Here is a 19,503-nt window from a genome sequence, read left to right as displayed (position 1 = left end):
GTGAGAAATTGAAATGTTCAAGGTCAATTAACTGCGAATGTTTCAAGTCGGGTAGTGCAGCTGTAACAGTGAGCGGTGCTGGGAAGAGGGAGCGGTCAGTGAGAGGTGCCTCTTTCTCCTGATGAGAATTGATGATCCAATTTTAACTCACCAGAATCATGCTGATTCTTTTTTCCTTACTGTGCTCCTCTCATGTGCTCACTTTTTAAATACTGGTCTATCAAGGAGTGTCAAAATGCTGGAGAAAGATTATGAAATTCTATATTGAAAAAGTGTATAGACCATTGAAATTAACTAGAAAGAGCAAGACACAAAATAATCAGTATTTTCCCAGAGGTATAAGCTACATATAGACAAAATTCCGAATGTCGAAATGTCAGGTTAAAATGATAGCCAGCCGGGGGCCCTTCATTCACTCTTTTCCAACTTTTCTATGTATGAAACAATGATATGGGGCGCCTGGGTGGCTCAGTCGGATAAGCATCCGTCTCTTGATTTTGGCTTAGGTCATGACTTCACTGTTGGTGAGACCAAGCCCTGTGTCAGGCTCTGTGCTGACATTGAGGAGCCTGCTTGGGATTTTCTCTCCCCTCTCTTTCTGCCCTTCCCCCCCACCCCACTCTCTCTTTCAACCAAAGTAAATAAATAAACTTAAAAAAAATTTTTTTTAAATGGTAAAAAAAACAGAGAGATAGGCAGTAGTAACAGTATAAGAGGACTGAGGATGCTTGGTTAGCATTAGACCTCAGGAAACTTTCAACTTCCAAACTTGGAGAGATCCTTAGGAAGAATAGTAAGATTTAGAAAGGACAGTAGAGGGAAATAGTTACCCATTCACCCCTCCCGTCATGTCCCTGTACTTCAGAGATACGGTCTTTGTTAATTCGAGGGAGGAAAATTGGCTCAACCGCCCCGTAGCTAAATTCTAGGGTTCCCCTACCTCTCTCAGCACCATCTTTTCTACATCCATTGGGAGCTTCCAGTTCCCATTGATCATAACAACATGAGAGGCACTGCAGGTCCTGGCTAAGAGCACCATGCCTCTTCCTGCTCTGCAGGTGACAGCCAGGTATTCAGACTCTCTGTATGTGACTTATCCTCTATTCAATAGGTTGCTCTGAGAATTAAATAACCATGTCTTCACAGAATGCCTGACACAAAGTACTCACTTGCTCAATAAATACTAAGCGAATTCTACCACAGTAGAATAAGTAGAAAAGGTAGGCTGGAGTTTCATTACATCCTGAGCAGTGAAATATGGACGAAGAGTTGGCTTGGCTTTAAAAATAATGCCGTGGGAACAACTCCCACTGAGGGTTCAGGAATTTCCTGAGTTATTTGTGGCAGGCTATAATTCAAGATGTCTTCAGATCAGTCTTCCTTCTAGATAACAGGCTGCAAGAGTAAGAGGTGCCCCTTGTGGACAGCAGAGCTGTGCTGGAGAAGTGACACCAAGACACCAGAAATGCAGCCAGAGCATATGTCTGCCAACAAACCCTCTTGCTCAAAATATGAGAGTATTCTTCTCTAACCTAAATGTACTAGATGGTATTGGTGGCCGACAGAACTCCACCCATCCAGGTTACTGGCCCAAACCACAGGTTCTTCAAGGGCAAATACAGAGAAAATTAAAAGTAAAAACAAGCCAACCAAAATTACTGTATGTATAATATTTTGGATGAAAAAGAGAGAGATGTGGAATGGAAGACATTTTTGAACAATGACTTCTTCCAAGAAAAAAAGGAAATTTGAAAAAAAAAAAAGTCTCATTCTAAAGACAATGTAGCGAATAACTTGGTAATCATGCCCTAATACCAGTAGGAGTTAGCATTATAGCATCAGGATAGGATGTTGTTGTCACATAATTCCTTTTTAATATACTGTATTGACTCAGTTTTGAGCCTTACGTAGAGGATGGTCTGCTCTCTTTCATGAGCAGCTGATTATATCCATAATCTGCCCCCTTCCCTTGTTGGGCTTACAGCCTCAAGGTGGTGACAAACGAATGTGGGAAAGAAAACATGTGCTAATATTCTTACTTGGGGTGTTATATATTAGATGTTACATTTTAAAAGATACTGAGTATTAGATGATTATGGATTTAAGAATGCGTTAAACCCTGTTTCATGCCTTTTACAATGATTACGTATTACTTACATAATTATCAATGTGAATATTACTTAAAATAAGTAAAGTCCCCAAATAAGGCTTTTTTGTATTAACTGGAAGAATGAAACATCTTAACAAGACATCCAGTAGTCACATCTCTAATATTCTGGTGTGCAGTGAGTAAAAGGAAACACAATAAGTTCGGCTCTACCCACACTTCCTTGAATATACAATAGGTTCCTATTTTTCACTCTTGAATGCTCAAGCACACCTTACTCTAGGACCTTTTCCCTGACTGCCCCTCCCCCACCTCTTACCTCCCCCCCCTTACCCCACCTCCCCACCCGGCCAGGATAGAACCAGTGGTGTGTTGGTGAATTGGTTGGGGTGGGAATGGGTGCTGATCTGTAGAGTTTGCCAGTTTCTGTGGTTTAAATACTCCAACCATGGTCCGTTGCAAAAGTGGCTATATTCGGCAGTCAGCTTGCAAAATTCCTGAAAATTTAATGGCCTCTCCTACACTGTTGCCAGCCAGCTCCAACTTTCTAGTGGATAGAACTCTCCTCCATCATCCGTTGTATTATTGTTTCCTGCACGTGCCTCACCATTAACATTTGTGTTTCAAGCATGCTTTTCAATGTCTGTCCCTCCTATAAACCCGTAAACACAGTGAGGATAGGGACTATCCTTTTTGACCACCTGTATTTTCAGGCTTTATGCTATACTTCTTTCTCTATGCCACAGTGTGAACTATGATTGAAGGTCGAACCATCACCTAATCATGTGTGTGGGCAGTAACCCTCCTAGTTCCAAGTGTAGACACGAATGTCCACTTATCAAATTAAGCACTTTGAACGTTCAGTAGAATCTCAGTTCTACCCCGTGTTGGGAGTTACAACACCTAGAAATGAACATAATTAACACAGGCTTCATCCATTTATACTAAATTCTTGTTTTTCTATATTATTCTACAATTATGAGAAGTTTCATATTTTGGAAATTTGACTTTATTAAATTCCATACAGGAATACAGTCTTACTGGCATTTCTATCCAATAACAGATTTTTAACTAATCTTCTTCCTGTTGTCTTCTGTTTCTATTTTCATAAAAGGAGCTGGTGGCTGGTCTCCACTTGTGTCAAACAAATACCAGTGGTTGCAGATTGACCTTGGAGAGAGAATGGAGATCACCGCTGTGGCCACCCAAGGGGGATATGGGAGCTCCAACTGGGTGACCAGCTACCTCCTGATGTTCAGTGATAGTGGCAGGAACTGGAAACAATATCGACAAGAAGACAGCATCTGGGTATGTTTCTTTAACAGAATGCATAGTCTCTCAGGGAAAAGAAGCAGAGTCATCCCTGTGTGTTGTTTACGAATCTCTTAAACTAAGTTGAGAAACAGAATCTTGGGAATTACTTAGAAAGCATTTTTCAAGGAAAAATGAATTAATATTCACTTTCTATTCTGTTTCATGGTATAACTTTTGAAAATACTAAAGGTGAGTGAACTTATCTCAGGGACCCCAGAAACTGAAAAAAAATCTTACTTGTCCACTACCTAGTGTGGAAGTCTAAGAAATAAATAAAACCTATCATTTGTTTTTAAGTTTTATCCAATAACCTAGTGGTTTTTGCATGGTCTTCATTTAAGGTTGGTTGACAGAATTTTTTCCTTTTATTTTCTCTGATGCCTCTGAGATTTCTGAACATCTCCTTCTCTCTCTAGTATTTGGAGGTTGGTATATATAATATTTGGAGTATTATATATGATATAAACATATATATATGTTTTTGTATATAAAACATATATGTTTTGTATATATAAACATATATATATGATTTGTATATAAACCATTCTCTAGTCTTTTAAAAGTGTGTAAGTGTGTAAAACGCTGCATGTTATTGGCAGGGGCATGGCTCCTTAAGAGAGACTGACAAGGAGGCAGTTTGCAATATGGCGGGTGGTATTTGTAGTTGGCTGATCACATATAAACACCTGGTGGAAGAAGGAAGCTACAGGCTGTTTGCTTGGTGGTGAAGAAAGGACTTCTTTGCTAGGAGAAGGGTATTGGTTTGGATCTTATGTGGACCAGGGACAACGTGCTGCAGTCAAAGAACTTTCTTTTTTTTTCTTTTCCTCTGGCTGAGCTGCTGGAACCAGAGAAAATGAGTAACTTAATGAAGCATCATTCTTAGCACACAGATAATTTAGAAGCCTATTTGGGCACATAATGATAATTTTCTTTGATCAGTCAATTGCCTCTCTTTTGAAAGTTCCTAGAACTCAGTCATACATTATCAACTCATTGAAGAAATGGACTGCGATTTACTCACCTTTGTGTCTCTGAAGCATTTGGTGGCCATTCAATGCGTGTTTATTGATGTAAATTGAATTGAGAAGAAGTAACCCTGCTCTTTCTCTAGAGAGAACAACAGTTGGGCTGGAAGAAGTTGCCTATAAGTATTTTTAAGAAAAGCTGCCTTAAAATCCTAAGCAGGCTGAAGCGTAGAAGAGCGAGAAAAACTGGATATTACGGTTGAATTAATTTCATGAGAACCATTCAAAGTAGGGATAAAATAAACAGTAATTATGAACCAATAACAATGAAAGCTTAATGAGGTATTTATTTTAACTAGGTGTTTGGATTATCCTTTACTCTTTTTCTCAATTAAGCATTGGGTTTTAAACTAGATAAGTAGAGGTTAATTCATGCTAACATATAGATGTGTTAAGTAAAATGTACGTTGTTGACATTTCTTAAGATGATACATCAACCATGAAAATTATTTCTCCGTTATTCAATTTTGGGGCAAGTCAAACTTAGACCACACCACTTGCCTTCCTTTGCTTACTCTTGTTCAGGTGAGGTTCTCAGGGGTGCCTGGGTGGCTCCGTCGGTTGGGCGTCCAACTTCAGCTCAGGTCATGATCTCACATTCCATGGGTTCGAGCCCCGCATCTGGCTCTGTGCTGACAGCTGAGCTCAGAGCCTGGAGCCTGCTTCCGATTCTGTGTCTCCTTCTCTCTGCTCCTCTCCTGCTCACACTCTGTCTCTATCTGTCTGTCTGTCTGTCTCTCTCTCTCTCAAAAATAAGCATTAAAAAAATTAAAAAAAAAAAAAGGTGAGGTTCTCAGGGTGAAATAGAGGCATAATGATATCCTTAACCAATCCAAACTAATCAATGTAAAGACAGATGGCATCTATCATAATTACTTGCCAAGGTAATATTATTTTTTATGCTTTGCTTTGATTTGTTTGTTTATTCATTCTCTTCCTCTTTTGAGTGTGAACATCCTGAAAATAGAGGCTGTACCTTCCAACCTGTCATCTCAGCATCCAAATCTTTTTTTCATTATTTATTTATTTATTTGTTTGTTTGTTTATTCATTTTTAAAATTTTTTAATCTTTATTTATTTTGGGGAGACAGAGAGAGAGAGCACGAACAGGGGAGGGGCAGAGAGAGAGGGAGACACAGAATCCAAAGCAGGCTCCAGGCTCCGAGCTGTCAGCACAGAGCCCGACGCGGGGCTCGAACTCACGGACTGTGAGATCATGACCCGAGCCAAAGTTGGACGCTTAACCGACTGAACCACCCAGGTGCCCCAAATCTTTTTTTTTAATGTTGATTTATTTTGAGAGGGGGAGAAGGGGCAGAGAGAGAGAGGGAGAGAGAGAATCCCAAGCAGGCTCCATGCTCAGTGTGGAGCCTGACATGGGGCTCAATCTCACCACGGTGAGATTATCACCTGAGCCAGTATCAAAGGTCTGACATTTAACCAGTTGAGCCACCCAGGCACCCCTCGGCATCCTAGATCTTAAGAGTTCCTGGCTTGTTGCAGGCAAATGCTAAATGTTTGTTGAATGAATGAATGAATGAGGGAATGAATAAATGAATAAAAAATGCATTTTATTGTAGTGACCGCTTCCTCCTAGAATCAGTTATGTCTTTTAGTGCATTTATGTTTTACCAGTTTAATATACCTAGAGTTAGGATGCACATTTCTTTACCCCCTATAAGTTTTGAACTTTTTATGGGAGAGGGTTTATCTTTTTCATCTGCATTTCCAGCATTTAGTACCCATTGTGGTATATCGCTTTTGTTGAGGTTATTACAGAAAAAAAAATCAATGAATGAATGGATTTGAAGACATTGATCTCCTATTCTGGGTCTAACTTTGTAAAGAAAAAAAAATCTGAGAGTTATTAAAAGAGCTCATGTTAATGTCATCAAGAGATAAAATACATCAGAACAAAGCAAAAAATGATTCAGAGAAGCATGCAAACATGGGGTACAGAATTCTAGAGATTTGGAAATTAGTGGAATACGCAGATCATTGTAGATTGACTTTGTCAAAACAGCTGGGCTCACCTGGGTGTTGAAGAAAAAGCTTCAAAACTTAGATTATGGAAGGATTAAGGAAGCTATCCCACGTAGCTGGAAAAGAGTAGACAACAGCATGGACTTCGGTGATATCCAGAGGTACAGTTTCCCACAAAATAACCAGGAAATCTACTGGTCAGAATGGACTGTCAAGGTCAGGAAGGTCTGAATGATACTTTTGGGTATGGTAAAGAAAATTGATGGATGACTTTGAGTGTCAAGATCAAAATTAAGACTTGGTGCAACAGGTACTATGACTACACCGAAGTTATGATGTAGGTGAAACAACCCACATCCCATACCACGCACATCCTCCTGATGCCTGCTCGTCCCAGGTAGGCTGCTGAGTTCTCTCCTGCTCCTAGTTACGCAGGTACCTCTCCGAGGGAGGCTCCGTCTCCGTGAATCTACAACTGCCAAAGCAGGAAGAATGCAACGTGGTGAATTATGCCTAGTTCTTGCCATTTCACCTGGAATAACACAGATCACTTCAACCTGGATTGTTTTTTAGCCAAAGTACAATTTTTAATTGATGTACATAGTAAGGACTTTAACCCACTCCTGTGTTTTACAAATACAGATTTTCCAGGGTCGTTTTCTTTATTTGGCATTTTTTGGCCCATTTTTAAAAAAGGTATTCTGAGTTATATACAGACTGTACAAAAAATGCCCATTTTATTTAAGAGCTTCACATTCTGCCCCAGATGATAGAAATAAATCTATGAAAGAGGGTTAGGGAAGATATAAGCCATTATACAAGTATGTGATGGAAAAAGGAAGAAGAGACAATTGTTGTAAGTTTAGAAACAAATAAAATAAAACCCATCAACATGGATTGAAATGCTGCATTGAGGATCTTCATTCTCCCTTCATTTGATCCCACCTCGAGCGCTGGAGAGAACAATGGCTCTATATACCTGAAAGGTTTAATAAAAGGCCCTGATGCTTCTTACAAATAATCTTTAAAAAGAAAGATGAAGTATTTATTGTCTCTACAGGTCATGCACATATTTGATAGAACTGTAAACTTGACAGATAGATGATATTTTGTAAAATCACATATTAAAACATTTCTTTAGAAAAAAATTTATAGTCCAGGCCCATAAATGTAATTTATAGAAACTACTCTAGTACTTGGCATGTAAATATTTCACAAAATTAGAAAATGCAAGCCACTAAAGTGGTTCCTCTCAAAATGAAGATAAAATAAAATCCCTCAACATCTATGATCAAAGGACTTTTCAGCCAGTTTTATTGTAAGTGATTTAAAAAGTGAATGTAAGGTGTAATTTCTGCTCATTTAAGGACAATTGCTAAGATATCATGAAAGTAACATCTTAGAAACTATTTTAAATAGATAAACATGTGCAGGAACTTTATAGCTAAATTATCCAAATGGTCCCTGATACATGCCCAAGATTCTTTGACACTCCAGACTATACAGGCAAGGAATGGGAATGGTACCAATTTTATGAATTGTTTAGGTAAATATGATTGTTATACACAGAATAGTTTGCTTTTTGTTTTTTTATGGATGTCATTTGTACCTGGTTTTCCAAACAAACAAACAAAAACCTTTAGCGTATTTCTAAAGTTAGAGTAGTTTTATTTTGTTTCTTATTTTTCTTACTTTTTTCTTATTAAAAATTTTTTTGATGTTTTATTTATTTTTGAGACAGAGAGAAAGCATGAGCTGGGGAGGGGCAGAGAGAGGGAGACAGGGACCAAAGCAGACTCCGTGTTGACAGCAGAGAGCCTGATGTGGAGCTTAGACTCACGAACAGTGAGATCATGCTCTGAGCGGAGATCAGATGCTTACCCGACTGAGCCACTCAGGCGCCCCTTGTTTTTTACTTAGAAGTGTTTAATGTCATGGTTCTGGGTTTGTTTTGTGAAAAACACAGAGCCCTTGTGACATAGTAACATAGTCAATTAGGTAGAAGTATCACCTGTCCCAGAATATTCACACCATTATCACTGTGAATGATTGAGTCGTCAACTCTCAAAGCCACACAGTGCAGAAACACTACCTGCAAAGATTTTAACATGCATTTGTTTCAAATCAAATAAACATGTGGCCAGGGGAGTTTAATAGAAAACCTCAGGAGGCAGGAATACAAGCGGGAGGGGTGCTATAAGCTTGCTGGACTCCATGCCATGCAAGGCACATCTTTCCTCGTCCTCCCCCTCTGTCGAGCCCTTATTCTAGCAACTTAAACCTGCAAAAATCATTTGTGGGGTTTCAAAGCACAACAGTACTAATGCCGTGTATGTCAACCTGTCAAACCATCAAGTTTAATGCATCGCAAGACTTGCCTCAGTACTTGGACAGAGGCCTAGAGAAGGCCTTAAGCTGCATCTGTCTTTCTGGATGGCCTCTACTCCGATGCCAAAAAGACATTTTTAATGGAAGTTGCTATTATTTGTATCGTCAGGAAATCTCTTGATGTATTTCTATTTAATCATGACTTCTTCACCCTTTTGAAAATGATTAACCTAGTAGTGCATGCTTAAAGCTGGCTGCATCTGGGTTTTTAATGTGGCTTCAGTCATGGGTCTGAACAGTTAGTTTGCTAGGCACCTTCTCTATCATGTAGTGTGGTTTCTTTCACCTCCGTGCATCCGTGCTCGTTCTCTAATGTGCTCTGTGAGTCCCTTCTCATAAACTTCTTTGGACACGCATATATATGGGAACTTTGTATCAATATGTGATGCACAAAATACATATATGGGAACTCCCATGCATTTCAAGTACACATAAACAGTGATATAAGACAAATGGTAATGTTGTTTCACATTCTTCAAAATGATCTGCCTCTAAGCAAGCAAAGTAAAAATTATTTGAACAGAGTGATTAGAGTTAACAGGAGATTGGATTTGGTGCCCTCCTCAGAGGGCACACTCACACTCAGGATCGTTCTCAAATCATCAACCAGGGAATAACATGTGTTAAAGACACTTTCCAACTTGCGTCTCACATTCTACCATGTCACAGTTCAGTGATAACAACATGACCCCCTTTTCTCCATTCTTTCTTGCCATCGCTGTGATCTGATGTCGTAGATGTCTACTTCCGGCTTTTCTAGTTCCAGCCTCCAGAGACTACATTTGGAGTTCTCTCTTGGAACAAGTCTGTCCTTTTGAAATGTCTCTTTTGTTGTTAAGACCTAGGCATCTAGGTCTCTCTGTAAACCGATGCATTAGGCTCTCTTTCCTAATTTTTGGTTTTTTAAGTTCCGAGCTTATAGGCATGTTTTGATCAGAGAAAGAGATAGAAAAATATATAAAGCTAGAAAGGAGGTGACAAGATTTGGCACTGATACAATATAACGCTTAAAAATCTAAGAGAATTATTTTACTATTTTTTTAAGATGGTAACTCAGTAATGTGCCTAACAACAAAATTAATTTTTTAAATCAGTAATTTATCTTCCCACTTATAAATAACTGCATAGACAATACAAAAGGAATACATACTCCACTTAAACTAGAACCAAAAATGAATAAATATCAAGGTAAAACTTAGAAAAATCTACAGGATATATAAAAATAATATTTAGAATATTACTGAAGGATATAAAAGAAGACTTGATTAAATGGCAAGTCATATCTGTTTTGAAGTGGAAAATAGTATCACAAGCTACTCATTCTACCTAAAGTAACTCATAAAAATGAAATCATTCTGAATTTCATGTATAAAAAGTATGAACAAATACATAAGTTAGCAAAATAACAGTAGTAAGGAGAACCTACATGTTAGAAAAATTTTATAAATGTATGTTAATTAAAACATGTTGATACTGGCACATGAAAACATAGTGAAAGAATAAAAGAGAGCATGCATTACTAAGTCCAAATACCATTTAGGGATTTGCCTAAGATACACGTAGCATTGAAAATATGTGAGGACTGCTAGGAGTTTACCCAAGGGATACAGGAGTACTGATGCATAGGGGCACTTGGACCCCAATGTTTTATAGCAGCACTCTCAACAAGAGCCAAATTATGGAAAGAGCCTAAATGTCCATCAACTGATGAATGGATAAAGAAATTGTGGTTTATATACGCAATGGAATATTACGTGGCAATGAGAAAAAATGAATTATGGCCTTTTGTAGCAACGTGGATGGAACTGGAGAGTGTGATGCTAAGTGAAATAAGCCATACAGAGAAAGACAGATACCATATGGTTTCACTCTTATGTGGATCCTGAGAAACTTAACAGAAACCCATGGGGGAGGGGAAGGAAAAAAAAAAGAGGTTAGAGTGGGAGAGAGCCAAAGCATAAGAGATTGTTAAAAACTGAGAACAAACTGAGGGCTGATAGGGGGTGGGAGGGAGGGGAGGGTGGGTGATGGGTATTGAGGAGGGCACCTGTTGGGATGAACACTTGGTGTTGTATGGAAACCAATTTGACAATAAATTTCATATATTGAAAAAAAAAGAAAATATGTGAGGAAATGTATATAGTCAATAATGGAACTTAGTAAGCTATAGTTTCTAGAAAAATAAGTAACATTTTTATATCAAAATGGATTCTAGATGAATTGAATATTTAAAAATAATACAGGGGCTCTTGGGTGGCTCAGTTGTTTGAACATCTAACTCTATATTTTGGCTCAGGTCATGATCCTGAGATCGAGCCCCACGTTAGGCCTCCCAATGAGCATGGAGCCTGCTTGGGAATCTCTCTCTTTCCCTGTGTTCCCCTGCTCACACACTCTCTCTAAATAATAATAAAACAGACATAGAAAAAAGTAATAGAAGAAAACACAAGATGATGAATAGATAACACAATAATATTGGAAGGCACATGTCTTTCTAAGCAAGAGAACCAAACCCAGGTGCCATTGAGGAGATGATGAAAAATGAGATAATATTTAGAGAGCTGCATGAAAAAATAACATAAACAATATTAAAAGGAAGAGTATAAATTGAAAAATATTTGTAGCCTCTATGATGGCAGTGCCCACTTTGATTCACCAGCAGCAGTGGTCCTGGGTTGAGATTGATATTCAGATTGACAATGACTGAATGGACTTCATTCACCTGCAAGTTTACTTAGATTTAAAAAGCCAAAACATAAGAGACTCTTAAAAACTGAGAACAAACTGAGGGTTGATGGGGGGGTGGGAGGGAGGGGAGGGTGGGTGAGGGGTATTGCAGAGGGCACCTGTTGGGATGAGCACTGGGTGTTGTATGGAAACCAATTTGACAATTTCATATTTTAAAAAAGGGATACAGGGCAGGCAGTATCACAGTGTGCACAGCAACAGCATAATGGATGCTTAGTTACACTGAACAGCTTCTAAATATCCCCACGACTTGAATTGGGATAAACGTGGTCACGATGGGCAAGGCTGAGTGGGTGTGACCACCACAGATCAGGAAAGCCATCAGCTTCAGGGCACCTTCAGCTTTCATACCTTGCCAATGACATAACTCCTCCGAGATACCTGCCAACCCCCTTTTTGTTTCAGCGTGCCTGCATCTCATCACTCCCACGTTACTCACTGATTACAGGTGATGTCTGTCGTTCCCAAATGTTGCAGCTTATTTGAATTCTGATACCCAGGTAGCATCCATGCCAATCAAATAGTTTTTGGGATGGAAACCAGGTATTGGGATTTTAAAGAAATAGTACCAGGCGATTCCAATTTGCTGCAAAGTGTGGGAACCATTGGATTACTCCATAAACACACTTGACAACCAAGTATAGGTTCTTAGTTCAGTACAACGCATAATCAGCAGGATGCCGATGTATCTTAGATCCAGTAAACTCCTGTGCATTCCTCGAGTATATGTTGCAAGAAGGATTTGGCTAAAGATCAATGCTAGGTAAAAAGAGCTATAAACCAGATGTTAACTCAGTCCTTCTAATGAGAAAGATGGTCTAATATGGTAGCCACTAGCTATCTAGTGCTATTTAAATTTAAAACTCAATTAACTAAAATGAAAGAAAATAAAAATAAAGTTTCTCAGTCATGCTAGCCACATTTTAAGTGCTGAATAGCTAGCTAGATGAAGCCATTGGTTATTGTATTAGTGCAGTTATAGAACATGCCCATTATCTCCGCAGATTCTATTAGCACAGGTACAAAATACTCTTGAAAATTAATAATAAAAAATAAAGCTTTATTTTTATTTTTTTTTTTAATTTTTTTTTTTCCAACGTTTATTTATTTTGGGGACAGAGAGAGACAGAGCATGAATGGGGGAGGGGCAGAGAGAGAGGGAGACACAGAATCGGAAACAGGCTCCAGGCTCCGAGCCATCAGCCCAGAGCCCGATGCGGGGCTCGAACTCACGGACCGTGAGATCGTGACCTGGCTGAAGTCGGACGCTTAACCGACTGCGCCACCCAGGCGCCCCAAGCTTTATTTTTTTTAAAAAGGAAGCAAAATATAAACAGACACTGCCTAGAAAGGAAAGGATGATATGTAAGTATGTGTAAGCGTCTACCACCTCATTCATTATTGAAGACATGCGCATTAAAACAGGTGTCAGTGTGGTTTATATACACAATGGAGTACTACGTGGCAAGGAGAAAGAATGAAATATGGCCCTTTGTAGCAATGTGGATGGAATTGGAGAGTGTTATGCTAAGTGAAATAAGCCATACAGAGAAAGACAGATATCAAATGTGTTCACTCTTACGTGGATCCTAAGAAACTTAACAGGAACCCATGGGGGAGGGGAAGGAAATAAAAAGAGGTTAGAGTGGGAGAGAGCCAAAGCATAAGAGACTCTTAAAAACTGAGAACAAACTGAGGGCTGATGGGGGGTGGGAGGGAGGGCAAGGTGGGTGATGGGTATTGAGGAGGGCACCTGTTGGGATGAACACTGGGTGTTGTATGGAAACCAATTTGACAATAAATTTCATATATTTAAAAAAAAATAGGTGTCAGGTAGCATTCCCTAAAAAACTTGAATAAATGAGAATGTTGGAACTACAGTGTTCTTTGGACATAATTTGCCAAGTTGTTTTGTGTAACAAAGTAATGTCTTCTTTAGTTTTAATAGTTACACATTTAATATGATGACTCTTCTTACAAAATTTTAACGACGGTATGAAAACCGTGGTATTATGGGTACTACTGTTTAACACAAGAGGAAGCTAAAAATTGATTTTAAAGAAAAGCATCTAAAAAGCGAGAAGGATGAACACTTATTATGGCCCAGAATCTTCTGTCGATAGGTTTGTAAATAATATAAGTTAAGGTCTATAAATAAAAGAGTGGAGGGATTATTTGCTCAAATAAAAAGAAATACTCCAGGCATTATTCTGTGTGCATTATATATTTATTCAGTTATTCTTCACAATCCAGTGAGTTAGGAACTCTGATAATGCCCAGTTTGTGTATACGCAAACAGAGATGCGAAGGTTACTTTCCCAAGGCCACACAGCTAAATGGGGCAAGATTTTGCTCCTCAGGAACCTGGCTTCTATATCCCCTATGTTACAGGTCAAAATATTATGTGTATGAAATTAGCATTTTGAACGAGAACCCAAATGATTTAAAACACAGAAAACATTGCCATAGGGAGTCCAAAACAGTGTTGCCTAATGCTTTAAATCTATCCAGGTATATAATCTGCACCAAAAAGTAGCCCAAACTCTAGGGGTTAATCCTGCAAGCTCACTTGCATTGTACATTTGAAATGTATGCAAGAATATTCACTGCAACGTTGTCTGCAGCAGCAAAATGATATTGATTGAACCCAGCAGCCGTATATCACTCGCTTAAATAAATTATAGCACCTCCACCCAATGGAATAACTTATGGCCATCAAAAACAGATGATGCAAGAATATACTACCATTTCTGGAGTGGGTTCCAAAACTGATGTGAAATTTTGAAAGTGAGCAGACATTTGATGCTAAAGAGTGAATCTTAGGGACTGAAGAGGAAGAGATGGGGGGGTGGGTGATGGATGGAATATTTATTTATGGAAGCACAGGTAAAGATTAGATTTATATGAGGTTTCAAATAGGGCAAAGTAATCTGGATGTGGAAGAAACAAAGGAGAACAAATAGAGGAGAACAGGTAGGAAATAATTCAATTATCAAATTTTTAAGAAAAACAGTGACTATTTCCTACTTGTTGTATAATGCTATAATATTTAATGATACTCTAAAGCCTACGTGAGTTATCAGTCTGTAGCATCATATGATATTTGTTAATGCTTATTTTAGTAGTGGTCTAAAAAATATATTTGTCTAATGGGTGGGTGGCAGTCTGACGTGCACGTCGTTAGTCTTTGATCATGTTATTACAGATTAAAAAATACTTGAGTTCTGGTGCTAAATTGATCTCTGAGTCAGTGCCCAGTCAGAAAAACCAGAATCACTCCAGGCCTCTGAAACTGCCCAGTCATCAGAGGAAATTGGTTACAGGTGACGGAAAAGCTGATCGGCCAAACGTGAGGCGGTGAGACGACTCAGAGCTTAGTGACAGCAGGAAGATGCTATAACGCCAAGGGCCGGAGGGAAAAAATGAGAAGGTCATGCCTCCAGAGCTTAGAGGCTGACGTTGTCTATTAGTGCTAGAATCCTGGCAGCGGCTTCCCATTAGAGGATTGGAGAAGCAAGGGTGTCCTTTGGGAGCAGGAGCCTTGTGAAAAAAAGACTCAGCCACTACCAAGAAGCTGCCCAGGCAGAGCAAGAGTGGGGAGAAGTATCCTGGCCCCTCCCTTCCCTTCACCTGCCCACCTCTCCCCAGCTCTGGGCTGGAAGCTTGCTAAACCAGGAGCCTACAATTCTCAGTCAGCATCACTCAGCCCTCGCATGCCTCAGAACAGAGCAGGGAAAGGGTGATACGTGGTTCTAAGTGAAACAAGCAGATGACCAGCACAGCCCTAAGGACAACTCACCTCAGTGTGCTGCTTTTTGTGTCCTTACAGAACGAGGGTGCAGGTAGAATCCAGGTACTTACTGAGTGCTGTCTCATTCCCTTCCAGCTGCAAAATTGCATGCTTCCCCATCGACCCATAAAGAAAGTAGATCAATAATATTTTGATGCCGAAGAAACTGAGATTTAAGATCCTAAGTTCCGACCTAAGTTCATGTGAATAGTTAGAACTTTTATAAAGTTTTACGTTGAGCTCTCTTCCTTCCTTATATTGGTAAGTACGCAAAGCTAGCAAAGAGCAGTATTGCGACATACCAAGAGAAGGGAATCCGTGGTGAATATTCAGATCCTTGGTTTAGGGTCATATTTTACACATAATCTACTCTCAGGCGGTAGAATGATGCTAACTTTAATAGACTGTGGATTTAATCCTTTTTTGTTTCTCAACATATGTATTGTAGTTCAAGGTGTAGGTTTGCTTTCAGTGCTGTCAGTGTGGGAGAGTTAGCGTTGCTCTGTTCATCAGCAAACGTTGTGCAGGTAAAGGCCAAGGCTCGCTGCAGAGGACTAGGTAGAAGGGCACATATGTGGATTAATACACATTTGTTGTTGCCTCCGGGATGGGGTAACTCCATGCATTTGGTGTACAAAAATCAGCATGCCACTCTATTTTACTGAAATGTTTTGCTTTGGCTGACAGGCCTGAGGGCCTGTCCAACCCAAACCTGGTTCGTTTCATTGACCGCTCCCTTGGGTAGGATGAACCACACCTCCGGACTCCCCCACTCAGTGATTGCTCTTAGGACATTCACCAGGGTGCCTTGTGCTCTCACACTTCTCTTGTGGGTATACTCTTCATTTATCTCAGGCACGCTTGCCAAATATGCTTCAGTTCATCCCCTCCAACTTGGGGCCTTCTAACCACTTACTTTCTGGTCCCTCCTGCCCTATCAGTTTTCCTGTGTTCACTAACTCATCACCAGGGTCTTGTTTCCAATGACATCTGTGATAGTGTCATTTCCACGGAGTCCTTATGGATTACTTTGCATGGTTTGTATAACCTTAATCGACTGGATTTCAAACGCATTCATGTATTTTTCATTCTCTTTCACTGTACTTACACATTTTCCTTTATTCCAAATTATACACTCACTACAAATAAATACCCAAATGCTACTGGCTAAAATGCATACCATTTCTTAATTAAGGCTGTGAATTTCTAGGAGATAGAAACCATGCTTTTTTTTTTTTTTTTGCTAATGTGGTTTGGAATACATATGAATAATACCATGATAGTAAAAGGAAACGCTTTTGTGATTACTTAAGGTCCAAAGTACAAAAGTCTGGTGATGTGTCTGCCGGTTGACAAGGCAGAGGTATGTGTATGTACTGAGATGAGGCATCCATATAATATTCTGTATGAATATGCAGAAGAAAAACTCTTAGTCATAAGAATCAGAACTTGAGCCAAATGTCTTTATCCATCCATATTCCCAGTTGCCTTTAGGAGTTATACCTCATTGCCTTAGATTGTCTTTGTATATAATTATCCGCATCTAACTACTTTCAGAAGCATTCACAAAGAATAATCCTTTGGCCAATTTAGAAGAGTCATGCTTTAGAAAAGATTCAAATGTTAGGGCATTTGTGCAGAAGTAGCTGTGAGTATGAAAAGGAGAACAGAGGAAGCAAAAATACTAGGAAATATTCTACAGAGCTGTGTCTATAAATCAGAGAGATGCAGCTCAAAAGAAATCATATTTGATTTGTATTCTGCAAAGGAAATTTTTATTTGGCTGTGAACGCCTATCTCCCATTCTGTATTTCTTATTGTTATTATTAATCTCTCATACCGAAAGGTTGTCTTCTCTTTGGAATCTTGAACATTTTAAGTACTTAATAATAGGGTTCTTTTTCAATAAGAGAGAGAGAAGACAAAAATTGCTGGAGCAGTGCAAAGAGATCCTCAGGGAGCAATGGCTTTATTACAATATGTCAGAGTCATCATGAGTTGGGGGTGGGCTGGGGAATAGCAGTTTCAGGAAAAACTTGTATTTATTTTAGCAAGTTGGTGGAAAGTTGCAGAAGAGTGTCCCAAGAGCTGCAAAGCTATTATGGTAATAGAGGTTCCATCTTTACACTCTGAAATAAAAAGAGGTAAAAAAAATTTTTTTTTTCACGATGTCACTTTGGAAATAGATTTTCTACCCTTAGATTAGAATAAATGCATGGATTAATGAAGTTCACAGTGATGTTTATACTCTCCTTGAAAATCTGCATGTTGGGTGCCTGGGTGGCTCAGTCGGTTAAGCATCCGGATGCTTTGGTTAAGCTTCGGATTCTGTGACTTCCTCTCTCTCTCCCCCTCCCCTGCTTGCACCCTGTGCCTCTCTCTCTCTCTCTCAAAAATAAATAAAACATCTCAATTAAAAAAAATCTGCATGTCAAAGATGACAGATAAATACTGAAACTTCTCTAAATTAGAAATTGTTCTGTCCGGTCCCCTTTTCCCCATAAAATCAACCCCCCTTGGATACATGTGTAGACAAACACTGAATTTTCAGGGTGCCGACCCAGAAAAGAACCTCCCCATGGCTCTGAGAGCGCAGCTTAGGCTGGAGACCGCAAACGGGCACCTGTGGTACCACGCATGTGCAGGAGCAGAGAGCGTAGATTCTTAGTTTGATGCAGGGTTGCAATGTGCAGGCATAACTGTGGTGGAGGACAGCAGGACAAGGACACTGTGGGCTGGCAAAAGCATAGAGGAAGGGCAGTAGAGAGCACCATAAGAAGGAGGAGGTGAAGTCGAGGGGGCCCTGGCAGAAGACTGTATTAGTCGGGGTTCTCCAGAGAAATGGAACCAACAGGATGTACATAGATTTATTTTAAGGAATTGGCTTATATGATTGTGGAGGTTTGACGAGTCCAAAATCTGCAAGGTAGACTGGAAAGCTAGAGGACCCACAAAAGAGTTGCAGTTTGCGTTCCAAGGGGTCTGCTGCCACAATCCCTTCTCTTCCGGGGAAATCAGGCATTTTTCTACTCAGGCCTTCCACTGATTGGATGAGGCCCACCCACATCTGGAGAGTAATCTGCTTTATTCAGAAGTCTACCGATTTAAATGTTAGTCTAATAAAAAAATACCTTCACGGAGACATCTAGAATATCGTTTGACCCAATGTCTAAGCACTGTGACCTAGTCAAGTTGACACAGAAAATCATCACAGAGATGGAAGATGTCAAAGGAACAGTGGAGTTATTGGGGCTAAACAGCAAATAAGAATGGGAGAAAAAGAAATATCTGGCGGCCTACGATCAAAGAGTAGAATATAAGCACTTAACATTTTAAAAGTGGTGCAATCATAAGAAATGATTAAGGACCAAGATATGGGCAGGAAAATGTTTAAAGAGGAGCAGACGAAGGCGGTCCACGTCCAGGATGTTTTATAGAGTGTCCAAAGGATACAGAAGCAGAGAGATTGCCATGGACATGAGGTGACCTGTTGTTTGGGGAGCACCCGAGCCGAGGGGGGCAGGATTTGCTATTCCCTGCTGATATTCATAAAAAAGAGAGGATAGTGTTTCCTCTTTTTTTCTTTTTCTTTTGTTGGCTTATTTTCATGAGGAAGAAGGAAAAATTATATGAAATTGCTAGGAGACCTATAAAAATACTTACTGACCCCATGGACGTAGAGATTTTGGGAAAAGTATGTAAACTTCACATTAGATCCCAAAGTGCTAATTTGGATGTCATGGGACACGTGAATCTCTTTCGGAAACACCCTCACAGACACACCCAGAAATCATGTTTTACCAGCTATCTGGGCATCCAACCCTTAGCCAAGAAAAGTTGACATATAAAATTAGCCATCACAGATGCCTTTCACTCTGCAATGTACCACAGCTATTATAGGATCTAATTAAATCCAAGCCCTACTTTTTGGTCCTTAAATCACTCCAATTTACAGAAAGACATGGGAAATAGGAGAAAAGAATGTAAGAGGATCATGATTTTTGCAAGTGACTGTGGAAGGTATTCCAGGGAACTTGACATATCCTGAAAGAAAATGAAATCAACAGGAGCACTGACACCTTACTTCACTTCACTACAGTGTAGAGGTGAGATGGTTTTCTTCCACTAGTTGTCATTCTAATTTT

The 19,503-nt window shown here is 39.5% G+C and overlaps 1 protein-coding gene across 7 annotated transcripts in view; it reads left to right on the top strand.

The window, feature by feature from the left end:
- The window catches only part of CNTNAP4 (contactin associated protein family member 4), a 251,865-nt gene that overhangs the window by 72,784 nt on the left and 159,578 nt on the right, over window positions 1-19,503 (top strand). For 5 of the 7 annotated variants that reach the window (XM_047835767.1, XM_047835766.1, XM_047835768.1 and 2 more), the window contains exon 3: window positions 3,222-3,415. In XM_047835767.1, the coding sequence (XP_047691723.1) occupies window positions 3,222-3,415 (194 nt within the window). Of the gene's footprint in view, window positions 1-3,221; window positions 3,416-19,503 lie in introns of those variants that run through there. The other 2 variants (XM_047835764.1, XM_047835770.1) reach the window with 2 other exon arrangements.

This window comes from Prionailurus viverrinus, chromosome E2 (assembly GCF_022837055.1).
Source record: "Prionailurus viverrinus isolate Anna chromosome E2, UM_Priviv_1.0, whole genome shotgun sequence".
Classification (NCBI taxonomy): Eukaryota; Metazoa; Chordata; class Mammalia; order Carnivora; family Felidae; genus Prionailurus; species Prionailurus viverrinus.
This window is presented reverse-complemented; position numbering and strand designations above follow the sequence as displayed.